The 18,666-nt window shown below is 39.6% G+C and overlaps 1 protein-coding gene across 1 annotated transcript; it reads left to right on the top strand.

Moving 5' to 3' along the window:
• The first annotated feature begins 4,249 nt into the window (after positions 1–4,249).
• LOC149664091 (uncharacterized) lies at positions 4,250–18,191 on the top strand. Its single transcript, XM_089841997.1, has 4 exons — positions 4,250–4,739; positions 4,801–4,851; positions 16,970–17,170; positions 17,201–18,191. Exons 1-4 carry the CDS (start codon positions 4,250–4,252, stop codon positions 17,788–17,790), a joined length of 1,332 nt encoding a protein of 443 aa, XP_089698123.1. The 3' UTR covers positions 17,791–18,191.
• The last annotated feature ends 475 nt before the right edge of the window (positions 18,192–18,666 follow it).

The raw sequence follows: 18,666 nt of genomic DNA on the forward strand, positions 1-18,666 counted from the left end.
AATTTGACGACGAATTAATACTCTATCAGCCATTTTACTTGTTCGGAGAATATGAAAATTAAGTGATAAAAAGAGTGGTTTGCGGTCTCTTTTATATAGTAAACTTGGAATAGGTGAAAATATTTTTTCGTCGAGAGGAACGTAAAAATTAGTTTTTGGTTGAAAATAGACATTCTTAAAAACTTAATTTAACGATGGAGGTGATAGGCAAAGAGTAGGACGACCAAATATTTGACCTACCGAGAAGTTTTTTAAGCGTGATACTTGTGAGCAACTTCAAATAAGTTTAAAACCGTAAGATGAACTTTGGTGAGACAGGGTCTTGTTGAACGCTTCGCGTGGCACTTAAGAAACGTGAAGTTTCATTTCTCTAAAAGTCGAAAGTGGCTTCAATTTGGAACAGAGCAGGGTTGTTGATTTTTTTTCAAATAAAACAAAAAATCTATTTTTTTTATTTAAATCGGATTTTTTTATTTTAATTGATTTATTTGATTTTTATTGGACTACTAGATAGTTAATTACCAACATGAAAAGTCTTGAGTCAAAATTAACCCCATGCAAGCAAAATAATCATGACTTTTAAGCAGCTATTGGATATTGCTGCTATTGAAATGCTTGTATAAAAAGACTAGCTTGACCGCTATTTCATTTCTTAGCCTATCCAGCAAGACAAACTGAAGTTCTGGTAAAAACTTAAACTGAAATATAACAACACTGTGATTGTTTTTAATTATAGGTCGTTTCTAGTTAAGTTTCTTCTCGAGTTTCTTAACCTACTTCTTGGAATCTTAGAAAACATTTTTTAAAAATAAAAATATATTCTTGATTTTAATCAAATGATTTTTTTAAAAAAATCGCTTGATTTAAATCAAACAACTCTGGAACAGAGCACACAAATTAGACACTCGAGCAGTTAGAATGTGTAGTCTTTACGAATAATAAACGTTTCGTCGTCGGACACGATGGCCAGGTAATTTTTTAGAGGATGGATGTGCACCAATTTATGCCCATCCACTCGAGCACTCGAAAGGCTTAATGTGGTTTAGTAGGGTAAAAGTCTTAAAACGGAAGTTAAAGAATGCCATTTTTACAACTCAAATAATAGAGTTTATATGTTGCCTTTCATAATTTCTCTATTAGGTGATGAAATGATCTTCAAAAAGCTGCGATATCAAATTATGAATCGTTTTAGCATCTTTAAAATATTATAATTTTTATTAAGCGCTATTTTAGAGGAAACCTTTTCGTATATTTCTATGTAAATATTGTAGTAATATTGTAAAATATAATGTTTACCATAGGTTCTTCCGCTAAAAATTTTAAAAATCAATTTCTATTTATGTAAAAAGGCGGATCTCATGGCGAATTCCACTGGGTCCTCCCGGAGCGCTCCCATGGAGCAATAAACATGGGAGGAGTAGTTACCGGATCGTTAAAGACTGTTTTTCCGTAATTAGGGTCTCTCATTTTTATTGCTCCATGGGAGCGCTCCGGGAGGACCCAGTGGAATTCGCCATCAGTCTGTTTTTCCTTCCAAGGGTTTTTATCCTACTGGGTACCATAGGAGCATGGATAAAGAATTCGCGTGAGGAAATTTGTATTCACGGCATAGGATAGGCAACTCCCCTATTTCTGACGACAGCTTATAATCTGATTCAGCTTGGGTTGTCAGCACGCGCAAAGCTGGGTCTCTATGTAAAGTAGCTTTGTGCGTGATGACAAGAGACGAAGAAAATAATGATTCTCTGGATTTAAAATATTCGCGAGTTTTAGCTCAAATGTATGGGCGGAAATTCTAGTAGGATTCGAAAAAAGTTGAAGTGCCTCGACTGTCGAGTGTCGACTTCATAGTCGAGCCAGTGACTTTTAAAATTTCAAGTAATACTAAGTTAGACTATTATAGATGGATGTTAGAGTTAGTATTATAAATATTTATTACGTTTCTAAATCTTTTGGGAATCTCAAGAAATAATTTTCGCTATTTTTAATAGCACAACTTTCCTTGATAATGTTTGAAGGACCCACCAATTGAATGCATACGACTATGCACGTATTTGAAACTAAAGCCTACAGGTCCGTGCATTTGAGATAAAAATCTCGCGGATATTTATAATCCTTTTTTTTTCTTCGTCTCTTGTCAGCACGCACAAAGCTACATAACATAGAGACCTAACTTTGCGCGTGCTAACAACCGAAGCTGAAAATAGAGTATATACAGAATAAGCTGCTGTCGGAGATAGGGGAGTTGCCTATCCTATAGCGTGAAAACAAATTTCCTACCGCGCATTCTTTATCCAAAACAGAAGGTTGAAATTTGGCAAAGAGTTTCCTGAGACCCCGTGAATGGTATGAACTTATTTTTTCCCTTGAAATGAATGAAAGTCAACGAATTAATTAGAAATAGTCCAATGCCTGATCTATTGCATTACCGGATTGCTGAAGTGTTTCGGATTATATTGATATTGTATTTTTTCTATGATGGGGATAATTATCGGGGGATTTTTCACTTTTCTCGGATAGAGTTAACAACCGAGGATTTTGTCTGGGGATGGGGGATTTTGTACAATTTCAGTAATGGGAGATTATGCCTGGGGTTCTTTGTCTCGGAAGGGTTTAGTCCGTATACCCATGTGAATCGATAAAACCTAAAAGTTATTTTTCAGTTCTAATATGTAAATCGAGATATTGAACAAGGTTTGAACACACTACCAGCTGTTTATACGTCAATCAATCCTATATCGCGTTTTTGCATAAGTAAATAAACCGTCGTAAGTATACTAATACAGAAATTAGTACTGGAAGACCAATAAATCAAACCCATGTTCTATGCCCTATATACCATTTGTTACTCAAACTTCAAAGACACCACTAATCTAAGACATCGAGTTTTTTTTACATTGGGAATTTCAATTTAAATCTTAAGGACGTATAGGAAAGGTCAGACACTTTTAGGCTTAACATCTATAAAACCATTCGTTATAATTTGAAAATATTCAAGATGTATTTTTTCCAAGTATTCATGATGCATTTTTTCTCTATATATTCTTGAAGAATTTTTTTTCAAATATTCAAGATGGATTTTTCGAAATATTCGTGATAGATAGTAGTAGGGACTACCTAGATACGCATGGATCCAAGATGGCCGCCACCCCAAGATGGCCGCCACTACCCAACTCCAACCAAACTTTCCAGACAAGTCCGGACTGGCCCGAGCTCGGGCGTGTTATTTTTCAACCCTAGATTGATGAACTGCCAACCCTAGATTGTGTTATTTTATGGAGAAATCTTACCTGATATTCCCTAGCTTCCACCGTGCTAGGGGTATTTCTGCCTTCCACCATGCTATGCCCCAAACAAGTCTGAACCAACCCTAGATTGTGTTTAAACCCAACTTCCCAGACAAGTCTGGACTGGCCCGAGCTTGTATTTTGATGACAGCCAGGCAGGGCAAACGAGGTGTGTTGGTGAAAGACATCTTTGTAAAAGAGTGCTTAAGAAACAGAAGTTAAACAACTGATAACTTTCACCTTGAAACACGGGGCTTATATAGTAAATTATGGAGGTTAGATCTAATAGTCTCTAGCTTTCAAGATTCTTAAGAAACTATTTTTTCGATAATAAGGAAAAAAGTTAATTAGGTATATATTCATAGAATGAGAAATATCTCCGAGGTCTAGGTTTTATTTTCCATATGCAAAGAGTTGTCTAGGCGTGTTTTAAATAATTCAAATAAGATCGTATGATAGAAAAAATTTATGCGCGAAGGTTAAGAAGGAGTTACCTTGACAGAAGGCCGAGGGGGGCAGGTTTTTTTTTTATGGGTCTGCAAAGTTTGTTTGAGCCTGTCTGGGCGTGATGTGAATAATATAATTTGAATAATATGCATGAAATTTCCTTATAGGAAAATTTTTTGATGAAGGTTAAAAGTAATTATTTTGGAAGGAAGTAAAATTATTTTTAACATGATTTAAATATGAATAAACGTATATTAATATTAAACTATATAGGTGTTTTTTATATGCGTATCTACGCTAATATCCTTCATAATCTCCAGTATCAACTCGTCAATAAAAAATGCATTTAAGGTTAAATTAACAAATCGCTTGTTGATACACTTAATAAAAGTAAAATAAGGTGGTTTTATAAAAAAAAAACCATATCTGGGCCTGTATTCTAAAAAAATGGCCCTGAGATTTTGGTATAAAAGCTGCAGCATCGGCATTGTATTTTCACAATCTAACTTGCCACCATGAACAAGTATCAAGAATCGCAGTCTCTATCACAATCGCTCCTTAATTCACCGCCGTCGTCGCAAGAAAATTTTCCAGCCCCTTCTACCAGCAGTGGAAAAAGAACCATCACCCAGTTCTTGAAGCCAGAACCCCTCGAAATACTGCTGGACTCGGACGACGAAAGCTTTGTGCAGGACGTCCTGCAGAAAAATATTGTCGGGTCCAGTGGTATTGAGGGCTCCTTTCGCGTTAGAAAGGAAGGGCAGTACTACGAAACTAAAGTCCCCCCACGCCAAGGGGATTACTTTATAGACGCGGCAGTCTATAAATTTTTCGATATTAGAAACTCCCAGCCTGATAAGGTCTGGGAGTGTAACCACAAAAGACTGAAAATAGTTTTAAAAAAAAACAACAAAGAAGGCGTTAAATTCCTTAACGCCTTCAAGAAGCTGGTGGAGGTTGTAAAGCAGGACGAGGAAGCTAAGCAGCAGCCTCCCAGCAAAGTACGTATATATTTAGCAATGAATTTGCAAGCCAAGTTTTTTTTCTAATTTCTTATTTCTGATAGAAATTCAAAAAATGAGCAGCGACAGTAGTAGCGGGAGTGACTCGGAGGGTAGTGAGGGAGAAGAAAACGTGCAGGTAAACCGGTACTACACAATTGAGCGGCAGCTAGACAAAACGAGTCGCAAATGGCATTGTAAACAAATCGATTTGCGAATAGCTTTTAAAAATTTGGATGATATCCCAACGCGAGATTTTTTTCGAATTTTTCGAAAAATTCTCGACGAAGTTATTCGCAAATTAGTAACCGAGAATCCCGGGTATAATCGGGTTCGATTTGTTTTAAGCTCCCCCGGATTGACGACCCCCGTTAATATTAAATTTATAAAAATTGATAAATTCACCAGTAAGCGAATTATGCGGACCATCTATAGAGTGACGCAATCTAGTCGAGACTTTGTCTTTAATGGGGAAGATTTTCAGTTTGACATAATTTTTTTAAACCTCGATGCGAATATAGGGACTTATTACAAATCCATTAAAAATAGAACTTTGGTTAATTTGGATTATTTTGTTAAACAAAATAACCAGTTTATTTTTATGGAGAACAATGATAATCTCTGTTTTGCTCGAAGTTTAGTTCTGGGTAAAGAGATGGCCGATCGCAATTTTTATCAACAAAATAAGCAAGGTCCTCCCTTTAATCGGAACAATTTTGACAAACTGAGACGCAATAGTGACCTTCAAGGTAATATTGCAAAAATCTTACACCGAAAAGCCGGAGTCCCCGAAGGGTTCGTCACTCTAGAGGATATTCAAAAATTTCAAAATTATTTAACTCCCCATTATCGAATCGTAATCGTTGATGCTGCGAATAATTTTACCATATTTTTCAAAGGACCCCAAGCTCCTAAATTTATTTATCTCTTGAAAATTGGCGATCATATCCACCCCGCGAAAACTTGGCACGGCATGATGGGCGGTTGTACCTCTTGCGATTTATGCTTAAAATCTTTTTACAAACGTGAATTGTTAAAAGAGCATAAATGCCCCGAGGATACGAAACCCTATATCTGTTTCCGTTGCCAAGGAGAAGCTTTTCATTCAACCAGCGAGGAGGCGTTAAAACGCTGCGACGAATGCCACCGCTACTTTTTCCCGGGCCCCTGCTACGAAACTCATTTACTTAATGGCACCTGCGATAGTCAAAAACGATGTTTAGAGTGTGGGCGGCTGATGGGCGAGGATCACGACTGCAATCCCGAATGCTCTCAATGTAAAATAGTTCATCCGCCTGGCGAGCATTTTGTTATGCCTTTGGAAACCAAAATGAAAGCCTCACGGTTTATTTATTACGACATTGAGACTATTCTCAGAAATAATATCCACGTCCCCATTTTACTAGTGTGCGACGTAGAAACTGAAGCTGGCTTTGAAACCAAAATTTTTTACGGCGCCAATTGCGTCGAGCAATTTTTAAATTATTTATTTAGCGTAGAGCAGGTAGTTTTGACTGGACAAAAACGTAAAACGTACCGACCGCGCTTTACTAACACGCAAGTCGTAGCTCATTACGCGAAAGCTTTTGATAACTTCTTAATTCTTAACGCTTTAGTGCATAGACACGTCACCCCTGCCGTTATTTTTGACGGCAGTAAAATTCTCATGATTCATCTCGAGGGACCGCAAATTAGATTCCTCGATAGCTATAACTATATTAGTCAGCCTCTGCGTAATTTCACCAGCATGTTTAGCCTCGGCGATGTGGCAAAAGGATTCTTTCCATTTGATTTTCATACCGAAGAAAATCTCAATTACATTGGCGTCATCCCTGAAGCTTCGTACTTTAACGTAGCTCAAATGAAGGCCAATGATTATCGAGATTTTCAAGCTTGGTACGCGTCAATGGAAGGATCTATTTACAATAACAAAGAGGAGCTTATTAAATATTGCATTCAAGATGTCCGAGTCCTGAGACAAGGCGTCGAAGCTTTTAGAAAAATTTACTTAGATCTAACCAAATTAGACCCTTTCTGCTTAAAAAATATCACTTTGGCGGGTGCTCTAACCACTATTTATCTTAACAACTATTATAAACCTTACAGCATGGGTATTGTTCCGTCTAACGGCTATAACGCAAAATTTAATCATAGTCAAATTAGCTTAAAATATCTCGCTTGGGTGGAGAAAACGGAAAATATAAAATTGCGCACGGCTTTAAGCTACGGGGGCGAGTATCGCGTGGGTCGCTATTTAGTCGACGGCTATAGCGAAACTCCACCCAAAATTTTTGATTTCCACGGTTGCTACTATCACGGTTGTCCATGTCAAAAACTAAATGTCTACAATACCCAACTCAAGGCCAGCAACAGATTTTGTACGAGCGAACTCTAGATAGAGAGTTGTTCATTAAAGAGCAGATGCCCGGCTACGAGTACACATCGATTTTTGAGTGTCAATTTGTTAAGCTTTTAAAAGAAAACGCCGAAGCTAAGGCTTTCTGCAAAAGTTTAACTTTTCGACCTCAAATATCAGCTCGTAGCGCTCTCTATGGGGGACGAACGGAAAATTTTGTTCTCAACTGCCACGTGCAAGGCGAGGAGAAAATTTTCTACAAGGATATTATTTCTCTGTATCCGAAAGTCTGTCGCGATTTTCCCTACCCTAGCGGCCATCCCATTATCTATAACAGAGATTTTGACAAATCGCCGGGGTGGTATTTTGGTGTTATGAGTTGCCGTTTGCTGGCCCCCCAAGATCTTCACATCCCCCTAATTCCCTTTCGCAGCGGTGGTAAATTAGCTTACGCCCTTTGTCGCACGTGTTTAGAATTGCGAGCGGAAACCTGCGATCACACTGTTAATGAACGGGCTTTCGAATCAGTCTGGCCAACGGTTGAAGTCTATGCCGCTTTGGAACATGGTTATAAACTCCTCGATATATTCGAGGTGTACCACTATCCCAAAAAGGAATACTTCTTCTCGCAGTACATGACTGATTTTATCGCCTTGAAAGTGAAGAATTCCGGATTTCCCGCTCATGCGCAAACGCCTCTGCAAAAAGAAGCGTATATCGCCGATATAAACCGGAATGAAAAGCTTTCTCTGACGGTGGCGGATATTCAATCAAATCCCTCCCTGCGTAATATCGCAAAAATTAATTTAAATTCTCTTTGGGGTCGCATGGCGTTAAATACGGGAAAGATTCGCAGCATCTTTATCAACAACTATTACGAATTAATACGATACGCGAGCGATTACACTCTGGAATTAGTCGACTTACGGCCAATCACAGATTCAATCGCTCTCTTATCGTATAAGGCCAAAAGCGATTACGTTTCGGATTACAAACTGGGTTCGGCCATCGTGGGGAGCTTCGTCTCGTGCTACGGGCGACTCGAATTGAACAAGATGCTGCTTCAATTAGACCGTGCAGCTTTGTATTGTGACACTGACTCAATAATCTACCGCCATCTACCGGGAAAATTTGACATTCCAACTGGCAACCATATTGGTTGCTGGGCGGATGAACTCGGCGGTGATTATATAACTTCCTTTTGTAGTACCGGTGCCAAAAGTTACTCGTTTCGCACTAGCAAAGGAAAAGAAGTCAAAAAAATTAAAGGCCTAACTTTAAATCGAGAAAATTTGGAAAAAATTGACTTTGAAACCTTTGAAAGTGTGGCGATGAATCCGGAAAAGGAAGTTATAGTCAATGTCCCCTTTAATTTTAAACGGGATAAATACAAGCTGCAGTTGGAGACCGTTAAGCTCACCAAGAAGTTTCGCCGAACCTCGGACAAAAGAGTGTTGAACGCGGATTTGAGAACCAGTCGACCGTACGGTTTTAAAGAGTCAGCATCCGCCTCAACATCTCTCGCGCATGAATTACGAGGCTAGGCGAAGACATACGTTCGAGGGCTTGTGGGAATCTTGCGTTCCCATCGAAGCCCTGGCCAAAGCCGGTTTCTATCTTGCAGATGTAGAAACACAGACGACGCGATGCGCCTTTTGCGGCATCACCTTGTATCAGTGGCGTTGCACGGACAGTCCATCCAGGGAGCACCGCAAGCACAGTCCATCGTGCGCGATGGTTTCCAAAAAGCCGTGCAACAACAAACCACTGCGGCAAGGGTTTCCCGACTTCCCAACCAACGATGGCACGGATGTTTGCGACCATCTGGTTCAGACATGCCCAACCACCAACGAAGAGCGGTCGGGAACCGAAAAAGTGCGCGTGCGCATCCATCCGTCGTGTTCGCTACAGTAGTGCGTGTTTACATCTTACCACCCTCCGAGTCGCGCGTCAACTTTAACCTCCTCAACGCCCAACGCTTCCGCCAGCGTTGTCTGGAATTAGAAGAGAAACTTTTTAAAAAAACAATTACTTCATAGGGGAATTTTTTTTTGGGTAAAAGGGCTTCGTTAATATTGTTGAAATATTTTCTAATTTGTGTTTATTAAGGGTCTTTGGGTTAATTGTATTTTTGATTATATATATATATATATATATATATATATAAACTGTTAATTAAAATAAAAATGTTTATTAATCAAGATGAATCCAACCGAGTCAGTCTCACATTTTTTAAAGTTCCAAACACCCGCTCAGTTTCTAATCGTGGGGCCAACGCAAGCGGGGAAGAGTTTTCTTTTAAGTAACTTATTGCAAAATCATCAGCTTATGTTTGACCCACCGCATAAAAAGGTTATTTATTGCTACGCGGCCTGGCAGCCAAACTACGAAAAATTGAAACAATTGATTCCGGGAATTCAATTTATTCAAGGATTGCCAACGGCTGATCCAGACTTTTGGGAAATGAATCGCGATTCCTACTTGATACTAGACGACTTAGCTAGTCAATTATTTAAGCAAGCACATATTGCCGATTTAGTGTGCGTGACGTCGCATCATTTAGGGTATACGGTCATTATTATTACTCAACAACTGTTTCCCAAGGGTAGCCAATCGCGGATAATTTCTCAAAACTCTTCCTATTTTATAATAATGAAAAATCCTCGAGATGTTGCCTCTATTAGATATTTAGCGCAACAAATAAGTCCAGATAACCCGAGACGAATTACGGATGCGTACAGACTAGCCACTAAAGAACCCTATAGTTATTTGTTAATTGATTTAAAACAAGAAACTCCGGAAAATTTACGATTAAGGTCGCGTGTTCTACCTCACGAATCACCTATGTATGTCTATGTAGATTAAATTTAATTGTCATTTGAATAATGGCCCCGCGCGTTAAACATCGATCAGGAAAACGCTCCCGACTCGTCGTAGCCCGTCCCTCGACAAAGTTTGCCAAATTTGTCCCTTATTTACAAAGTTTGCGTCAAACTAGCTGTAAACAACGGCGAACCCTCTTAAACAATAGTAGCACGCCCCAATTAAAGAGCATTCAGACAATTTGTAAGAATTTAAAGGGCGGGGGCATTTATTTGAGTAAAGACCGTAAGAAAAAGCTAGCAAAGTACAAGAAAATTATTAGACAACTCGGATCAAGTACCTTGTCGCAGAAAAGCAAAAAAAAGCTGTTGTTGCAGCAATCAGGTGGCTTTCTTACGACGCTACTTGCAGCAATTTTGCCTTCAATTGTCCAAGCCATAGCTGCTAAACTATGAAACAAATGGTGCTTGTGCCCGCTAGCGCAGTAACTTCAACAGCTGCCCAAGAACACTCGGTCTTGGACCGAGAGATTGAGGATATTTTAAAATCGCCATTGAATGCCTACGATAAATTATATAAATATTTAGACGCTTTTAAGAAATATTTAAGTATCGAGAAACAAATTCCTTTACCTAAATTTGAGGTCGTAACACAAACAATGTCCAATGTCCCCACGCCGCCATTACCGGTCACCCCTAAAATGCCCCCGCGAAAAAAACAATTGTCATGGCCGAACTATGCCACGTCATCACCGACAACAAGCGCATCGGGCAGTTCTTTTACTACGCCTAAACGAACCGAGCCTCGGCAAAAGGTTTTTAAAAGTGAAACGGCTGCGGGGACACCAACACGAGAAGATTTTTACCAGCAATATGGGCCGACCTATGTTGGAGATATGGTGAAACGGCAGGCCGAAGTTCTTGCAAATCGTTTGCAAAACACATTTTTTACGCCAAAAAGAGAGCTAGAAGAAGGGGCTGTCGGTTATGCAAATCCGGACGCTTTTCAAGAAGAAATTGTCGATGAACAAGAGAATTTAGCGGAGGCAAACGGGGACAATTTAACGGACTTGGAAAACCTGTTTGAGACGGCCTCCGCTAAACAGAAGAACAAGAAAAAACAGAAAAAACCTCGGAAAAAGAAAGACGAACTTCAAAATCTCGGTCCAGTAGTGCCATCTAACGAACGAAGAGCTAAACACCATAAATGGCGTGATATTGATTAAATGTAATATTAAGACAAATAAAAAATGGTTTTATTGTGAACAATATCTGTGTACATGTTTTTTTAAATGTAAAGATAAATATAATAAGGCGACATAGTCGTTAAGTTTAAGGTTATCAGCGTAAATAGCGTCTAATATCGTCTGTCTAGCCACGCCCTCGCAACGGAGCGCTAGGTACAGACTACAATGCAGACCGCACAGTTGAAAAAATGGATGTTGAATTTGTTGTTTATTGTAAACAACTCGTTTCCCGTATCGTTTTAAATTAACTTTATAGTATCGCGGCGACTTTCCGTAAGTGCAAAACATTTCTACCGTGTCATTGTTAGAAAAGCATGCTATCCAATGTTCTCCAGCCTCTCCAGCTGCTTCGTTATTGAATATAAAGCAAAATTTGGGCCTTTTAGGATGTGCTGGGAGTTTATTTACGGGGAAGCATCCTAAATAGTAGGGTCGCGTTCTTTTGTCGCAAGTTAAAAGAGCGTTTATTTGCGAAGTGTTCATAATTTATTCTTGACAAGGCCCGTCTCAGGTAACGAGACTTTTTGTAGTTCGGCGCCGTAGAAAACACCCAAAATTTGCTCCCCCTTTAAATCCGCTACGCGATAGACGGGTGGTGACCTGGGTATGACGTCAACAACGCGAAATATTTCGTCAGTAAATGTGCCACCCGAGCTAATTTTTCTAAATACCCGACTAGCTATAGAGAGACGCACGTGATCACCAACTTTAAGCCTCGGTGCGTATCGATTAATGCCGTTTGATTTCCCGTACAGTTTATTCCAAATGATTGACTCGTTATCTATATTAACATGAGCCGGTGCAATTCCAGTAGTTGAATGAACCCGTTCATTATAGGCTTGAGTAATTAAAGGTAAATATTTAACGTAATTTTTATTCCCTGTGGCTGTAATAACCCGGGTAATTTGTTCCTTAATTGTTCTAATAAAGCGTTCCGCTAGACTGGCCTTATGCTGACTCCGGGCAAAATGTATTTGCACATTGTGCCGTTTCAAGAAGGAAGCAAAGTTGCGCGAACTAAATTCCCCACCAAAGTCAGTGTATATTTTTAAAGGGATCCTCTCTCGAAATATTTTTTTAAAAGCTTCGATAACCTCGCCAGATGTTTTGTTTCTAAGAGGTATTGTCCATCCGTAGCGGCTTAAGACGTCAATGACGCACAAAACATAGCGAACATTTTTATTAAAACGTTTCAATTTCGGTAGATCCAACAAATCAGCTTGAAAAACATCGTCCATGCTCGAAGCGTACACCTGGTTGGTTTTGAATCGGAAGCGTCTAAAACGATGTTTCGTGTAGGCCGGTTGTTTCTCGAGAAAGGCGACTAATTTTGCTTTTGGCACGTGCGGTAAGGCCTTTTGTAACCTCGCTAGCGACCCATAGGCGGCCGGATTAGCCACGTCGTAATAAATTTTTCTAATTTTAGCGTCCATGTCTCAACAAGTATAAATAACGACTAAATGGTTTCCCAATAAACAACTTTATTTAATACACACAAAGGTATTTTATAAAAACAATATCAGTTAAACAAATACGCTATATCAGTACATTTTAATAGCCATAAATCAAGGCATTCTTTAAATCGGCAAAACTGTTGACAAAATAAGCGTAAATATCCTCTTGATCCTCGATCCATCCGTGTTCAGTCTCAAATTGATGCAAAATTTTCTCACGATCCAATTGAGGCAGCGCTTCGTGCAAATTACGTTCGACTCGATCGCTGAAATTTGTGTCAAATTCCGAGCAGCTTTGAGAGTGGCATATTTGTTTTCGACACTCGACGTTGGCGCAAGTGGAAGTGACGTCAAACAAAGTGGTAGTGAGCTCGTTTAAAATTAATTCGCGCATGCGACAGACAGCTATCCCTTTAGCTTTGAGATCCTCGTCAATCAGCGGCTTTAAATCAATCAATGTCTGCCATCCTGTTTTGTTCAGGCTGAATCCTTCGCTGGTGCTAAAGTTCAGGAAATAACGACTGCCGCTGCCTCGTTCATAGTATCGAAGATCGATTATACGTTCATCTTTCGAGTTGACGAAGCATTCCAGCTTGAGGCGCTCTTTGACGGGCAACCAAATATGATAGCGAGGTATTTTTCCGTCAAAAAAGGACGTGAGTTCATTTTGAAACCGAAACAAAGCGTACCAGGCGTTAGGTTTTAATATAGTTTTTGTACGCGTATCCGATCTTTGAATTAATATTTTAGGTTCAATTGACTCAATGACGCAAATGTCGAGCTTTGGCGTGACGGTGTGTACTGGGTGCATATTGGCTCGCGACTGATATTGTATTTATAAAGTTTTAGTCTTTTATACGTTGGGGTGATTATAAATTATTTCTCTGTTTTTAGATATTATTAATTGATGTTTGGAAATTCGGCCATGACAATACACGTGACGTTTTCGGTTAGCGGAGAGCTAAATCTTAACGATAACCGCAAGTTACCAGTCTGGGGCATGGAATTTAAACCTAACGACGCGAGATGTTCTCTACTCAAATCAAAAACAACGACAAAAAAGCCCTTCTTATATAAATCGTAAGAAATTATATTTCCCCGGTCAAGACCTAATATCTCGAGACCCTCGAATAAAGAATTGTAACATCTAACGTATTGATCGTCGTCAAAATTAGGCGTAAAGGGAATATCAGGATAATTTTGAGAATTTAAAGAGAATTGCATGAAATCGAGTTTGAAATGTTGGAGATCCAGGGGGTTGGAAGTTGCTTCCCCTACAAATTTTTTATTAGTAACGAAAGCCACGACAGTTCGCGAGGGTAATTGCCCCGTAAACAGGCTGTCCCTAATAAAATCTTGCGTTCCGGTGGTTATTAAGAAATTTTTCATAACAATAGAGTTTACTTCGTAGCGAGCGTTTATTCCCGAGTTTAACATCTGAGCGTGAGCTAGTTGCAGTTCGGGATTAACCTCAATTTCGCGCGTAAACAAGGTGCATTCCGTTAAATCAATCTTATACTTTTTGCCCGTTTCATTGTGAATAATAGCGAAATCCGTGGAGCTTCGATGAAGTCTAATTCGCACCTCGATATTATCTAGTAAGAATTTTGGGCGTTTTGAACATATCCAGAAATAATTCGCCAATTACATCGCATGTCTTTGATTTTGCCACGCGTTTAGCGCGACGACCAATACCATTATCTTCTTTGTTAATATTGGCGTCTTCTAAAGCCGTCGCCGGATCGATAATGGTATCCAAATAATATAACATAGAAGTTAACCAGGAATTGGCCGCCGTTTGTCCATAATTTAAAAGTATTTTAAAATAGGCCATATATGGGTACATATTATTAGGTTGTTGGACAGCGACGCCATTAAGAAATAATTCTACTTGACAAAATAGCGAGGCAATTATTAAATTTGTTACCGAGACTTTCTTTTCCGCATCTGGAACGGCCGTGCCGTCCTCGTGTAAAACGCGAAATTTTAATCTCAAAAGAGTTTTAGTCAAATCATGATAATTGTTTGAGGGAGGAATGATAAATTCTACATATTTAGCATTAGTTAGTGGGGCAATTGGATAATGAGCAGTCGTTTTAGTCCCCACAATATTATTATTCACCACTGGCTTTTCAAATATTTCAAAATCGGATAGAACACTTTCGTAGGTCGACATGTTTAGTCTAGAAAATCGCGTTTAGTGCGTCGCTTAACACGTTTGCTCCGGCTTGTTTTAGCAGTCCTCTTTCGTTTTCGGCCCGTCCCGCTCTGAGTGTTGACGAACCGGTCCACGCCTTTATGTAGTAGGGAATTTATAGATTGTTTGACATTTCGTTTAATCGATTCTCGAGACGATATTCCGGGGTTTTGTGCATCGCTAATTACTCTACTCGTTAACCCAACAGCTTCGGACGCTAAAGTATTAATGGCCGGCCTAATAAAGGGTGTAATTTTGCGCAATAAAGAATTGAAAATACCGCCGACACTAAAACGACCCCCCGATTGGAAAACGTTTGCGTGTAAAGCCGGAAGGGAGGATCCTCTTTGGAAATACAGAGTGTATCTATTAGGCACCATTGCTCAAGTTCTATTGACGTCGACGCCTAAAAAACAGTTTAATATATACTTTGCCTAAATTAAACGGGATATTTTCCCCGTAATCGGATTTCAATTCAATTTCAATTTCTTGTATATCGCTAGTTGAAATTGGATAAAATCGATATTATTAAATATTTCCTGGTTCTCTTCGTCTAGTAGCGAAAAAGCTGGCATTTTTATGAAACGTAGCAGAGGGGCTTGACCACCACCCACCACTTGTTGACGGATAATATTGGTATAAACAAACATGGCATCGACGCCTCTCATGATATCAGCGGGATACTCCGAAGTCTCGTTATTGAGATACCGATCCAACTGATTACTACTAAAACCTAGCAATCGTCCCAGGCCTCTTCCGGGTGTTGTTTTGGGAAACAAAATTGAGACCGTATCGTTCAGTTTTGAAACCGTCACGGTTCCGTCGACATTCTGCGTAAATTTCAGACTTTTCCTATGCGCCGGGGACATGGCTTCGCTCATAGCACTTAAAACATCGCTAATATGATAACAAACCCCGGGAGGTATCTCGCACGCGTAATTGTCAACTCGTTTGCCTTGAGATCCGGGTACATACGGTTGGTCAGCATAGTCGGGATCTTCTGGAAATCTATCAACATCGTATTCGCTAGTCCAAAAATTATTATTAGCTGTCAGGGTCATTGATCTTAATCGGGGATTTACCAAAGCTACTCCCGAGTGACTATGTTGAAAAAATTCTCCCTCTTCGGGAATGTTAAATAACTTGGCCATTGGTCCAGCTACCGAGACGCGAACACCTGGTTCTATTTCGAGACGAACATAGTATCTATTTTCCGTTTCCGTTTTGAGAATGTACATTTTAAAATACTGGCGGGGCATATATTCTTGAACACCCAATAACTGATTTATAATTTTTAAGTGTAAAGAGAAGGGAATTACGGCCCCGGTCGCCGTCAAATCGCAGGTATATTCGCCCGCGGGTATTTTGATTTTTGTGAAACTGGTCTTAGTAAATAGATACATTAGCGAGTCATGAACGCGATAATTGACAAATGTGTCATTAGTTGTTTTGAAATGCGTAAAATTACGCTCTAAAGGTTTAGTGGATAGAAACGTCCCACCAACGTATTCAGCTTCTAAATTTAATATATCACGCAATTCTTTTGGGAAGAGCATCTCAATTTTTGCCGGACAATGGACTCTAAAATAATGCTCCGCTCCTTGTTTAATAACGCTAAATTCGGCCTGTTGCAATCTTAGAGGGTCAAAATTGCGCGCAGTTATTTGTAGGTTTTCGGCAATATCTTCATAAATCTTGTAATCATCTGTCGATCTAAACTCGCCTGACATTTTAAAAAAGAAATAAAGCCACGGTTCTTCCCAAGGGGTATAGCGCTTTATGGTTCTATTGACTCGATATTCTAGATACGCATTGTTTTCGTTTATGGTATATTCTTGTACCGTCATCCTCAAAGGACCAGATTGATTGCGTCCTGTGTAGTATTTATTGGGGTCAAGATCGAGCAATTTAGCTAGTTGGGGAGAAAATTTAATTTCCACCCATTCCGGTGTTTTAAAATTATACATGATAGCATCACCCCGATTATCTATAGTGTGATATGTTACTTCAATTTTTTTAAATACTAATTTTTCTAAAGTACGCGTTACGGCTCGATAAAGCCCTTCGGCGTTTTTCTCTGGCGTTTTACTGGCTCTAAAAGTTTGCGGTAAGAACAATAATTTATAGTTATCATAATCTTCGGGGTTAATTTGCTTAGGCTTTTCAGAGATAATCGGCTCGGGTGTTTTCTTTGGCGGATCAACCGGCTGCGGAAACAAGGGTTTTTCATCAACCGATGGTGGGGAGGGGGTCGGTAATACGGGTAGCTCAAAAGTAGAGGATGTTGTAGAGTCTGGAGATTTTGAGAGATCAGGCTTGGATAGGTCGGGTTTCGATAGGTCGGGGTTCGGTAAGTCGGGTTTCGGTGAGTCGGGTTTCGGTAAGTCAGGTTTTGAGGGGTCTGGAAATATATATATTTCCTCAACCTCTGTTGGTGAGGGGGTCGGCGTCAGTGGTTCGAAGGTAGAGGGTTTCGGGGCCTCTTGTTTTGATAGATCAGGCTTATATGGGTCCGGAGCTGGAATTTTGGGGGAATCCGGAAGTTTCAGGGGATCTGGCTCCGGCTTTGGCTTCGGTAATTCAGCCTTTGGTTTTGGTAGTTCGGACTTCGTTGGCTCCGGCTTTGGCTTCGGTAATTCAGCCTTTGGTTTTGGTAGTTCGGACTTCGTTGGCTCCGGCTTTGGCTTCGGTAATTCAGCCTTTGGTGGGTCTGTAGTCAGAATCTTTAAGGGATCTGAAGTAGACGGGGTTGGCCTAGTTGTTGTTGTTGTAGTAGATGTTGGTTTAGTTGTTGTGGTAGATGCTGAATTAATCGTTGTAGTAGCGGCTGAATTAGTTGAGCTCGGAGGTATTAGTTTATCCGAACTTGGAGGTATCGGCTTATTTGAACTTGGAGGTATCGGTTTAGTCGAATTTGGAGGTAACTGTTTACCTGAAGCTGGCGTTTTAGAGGGGTCAGGCCCTGAATATGTTGGATAATAAGGCTTTGGAGAGGTTTGTTTTGGAATAGTTATTTTGGGTGGTGGTGGGGGAGGGGTTATTTTGGATGGCTGTGGTTGTACAAATACTACGGGTTCAGTCGTAGCAATAGGTATCGGAAGAAAAGGCGTAGTTCGCGGTAAAATAGGTATAGATGGCGGTACAGGCCTATATTCCGGCTGAGGCTTTTTTCTTATTGGCGGAACTTCGTAGTTTGTTTTACGTTTAATGGCGGCCTTGGGAATGTACTTGTAATCAAATTTTTTTTTAAAACTATCTCCAACATTATCAATTTCGATTTCCACGTAATTATTAGTGTAATTTAAACTTATATTTTTAGCATGCTTTGATACAGGATATTTGGATATATAGGGAACATCTTCGTAATTATTCTCTTTAAATTCAAATAGCGTGGTCAAGGGGGAATCAGCTGGTATTTTGAACCGTATGTTTTCCTCTCCTAAAACTTGCAGGTAAACGGGAAAGTTTGTATCTAACTGTTTTCCCAGGGCCCCGTCTTTATATTTATTCACTAATTTAAAAGATAATTTGCCTTTTAAATACGGATGACTGTCTACATCATCATTTAACAGCTCGACAAAATTTTGGGGCAGTTCGTACTCTTTGGTCTTGGTATAACGATTGACAGGTATCTCTATTTTTTGATATTCAACAGGCTCTCTAACAGCTGCATAGTTGTCACGGTTTGGGTCACTTACAACCTGAATTTCAAACTTGTTAAACTCTTCGCTTATGAATATGATTTGGAAATATGATTTCCGCCAACCCAACTTCATAATCACTAGTCAAGTTAAGGGGCTGATGCAAATAATTTTTAAAACTTGACTGAGTATTGTTTGGATATATATCTAGACA

Source organism: Phalangium opilio, unplaced genomic scaffold (assembly GCF_054372755.1).
Source record: "Phalangium opilio isolate 3A_F unplaced genomic scaffold, DU_Popi_V2 ptg000061l_1, whole genome shotgun sequence".
Taxonomy (NCBI): domain Eukaryota; kingdom Metazoa; phylum Arthropoda; class Arachnida; order Opiliones; family Phalangiidae; genus Phalangium; species Phalangium opilio.

Bases quoted from the DNA above. Each gene is read 5' to 3' on its own strand.
- LOC149664091 (XM_089841997.1), top strand. From the start codon at position 4,250: ATGAACAAGTATCAAGAATCGCAGTCTCTATCACAATCGCTCCTTAAT. The intron at 4,740-4,800 runs GTATATATTTAG...TATTTCTGATAG, and splicing joins GCAGCCTCCCAGCAAAGTAC to AAATTCAAAAAATGAGCAGC. The intron at 17,171-17,200 runs GTTTCGGTGAGT...TCGGTAAGTCAG, and splicing joins GTCGGGGTTCGGTAAGTCGG to GTTTTGAGGGGTCTGGAAAT.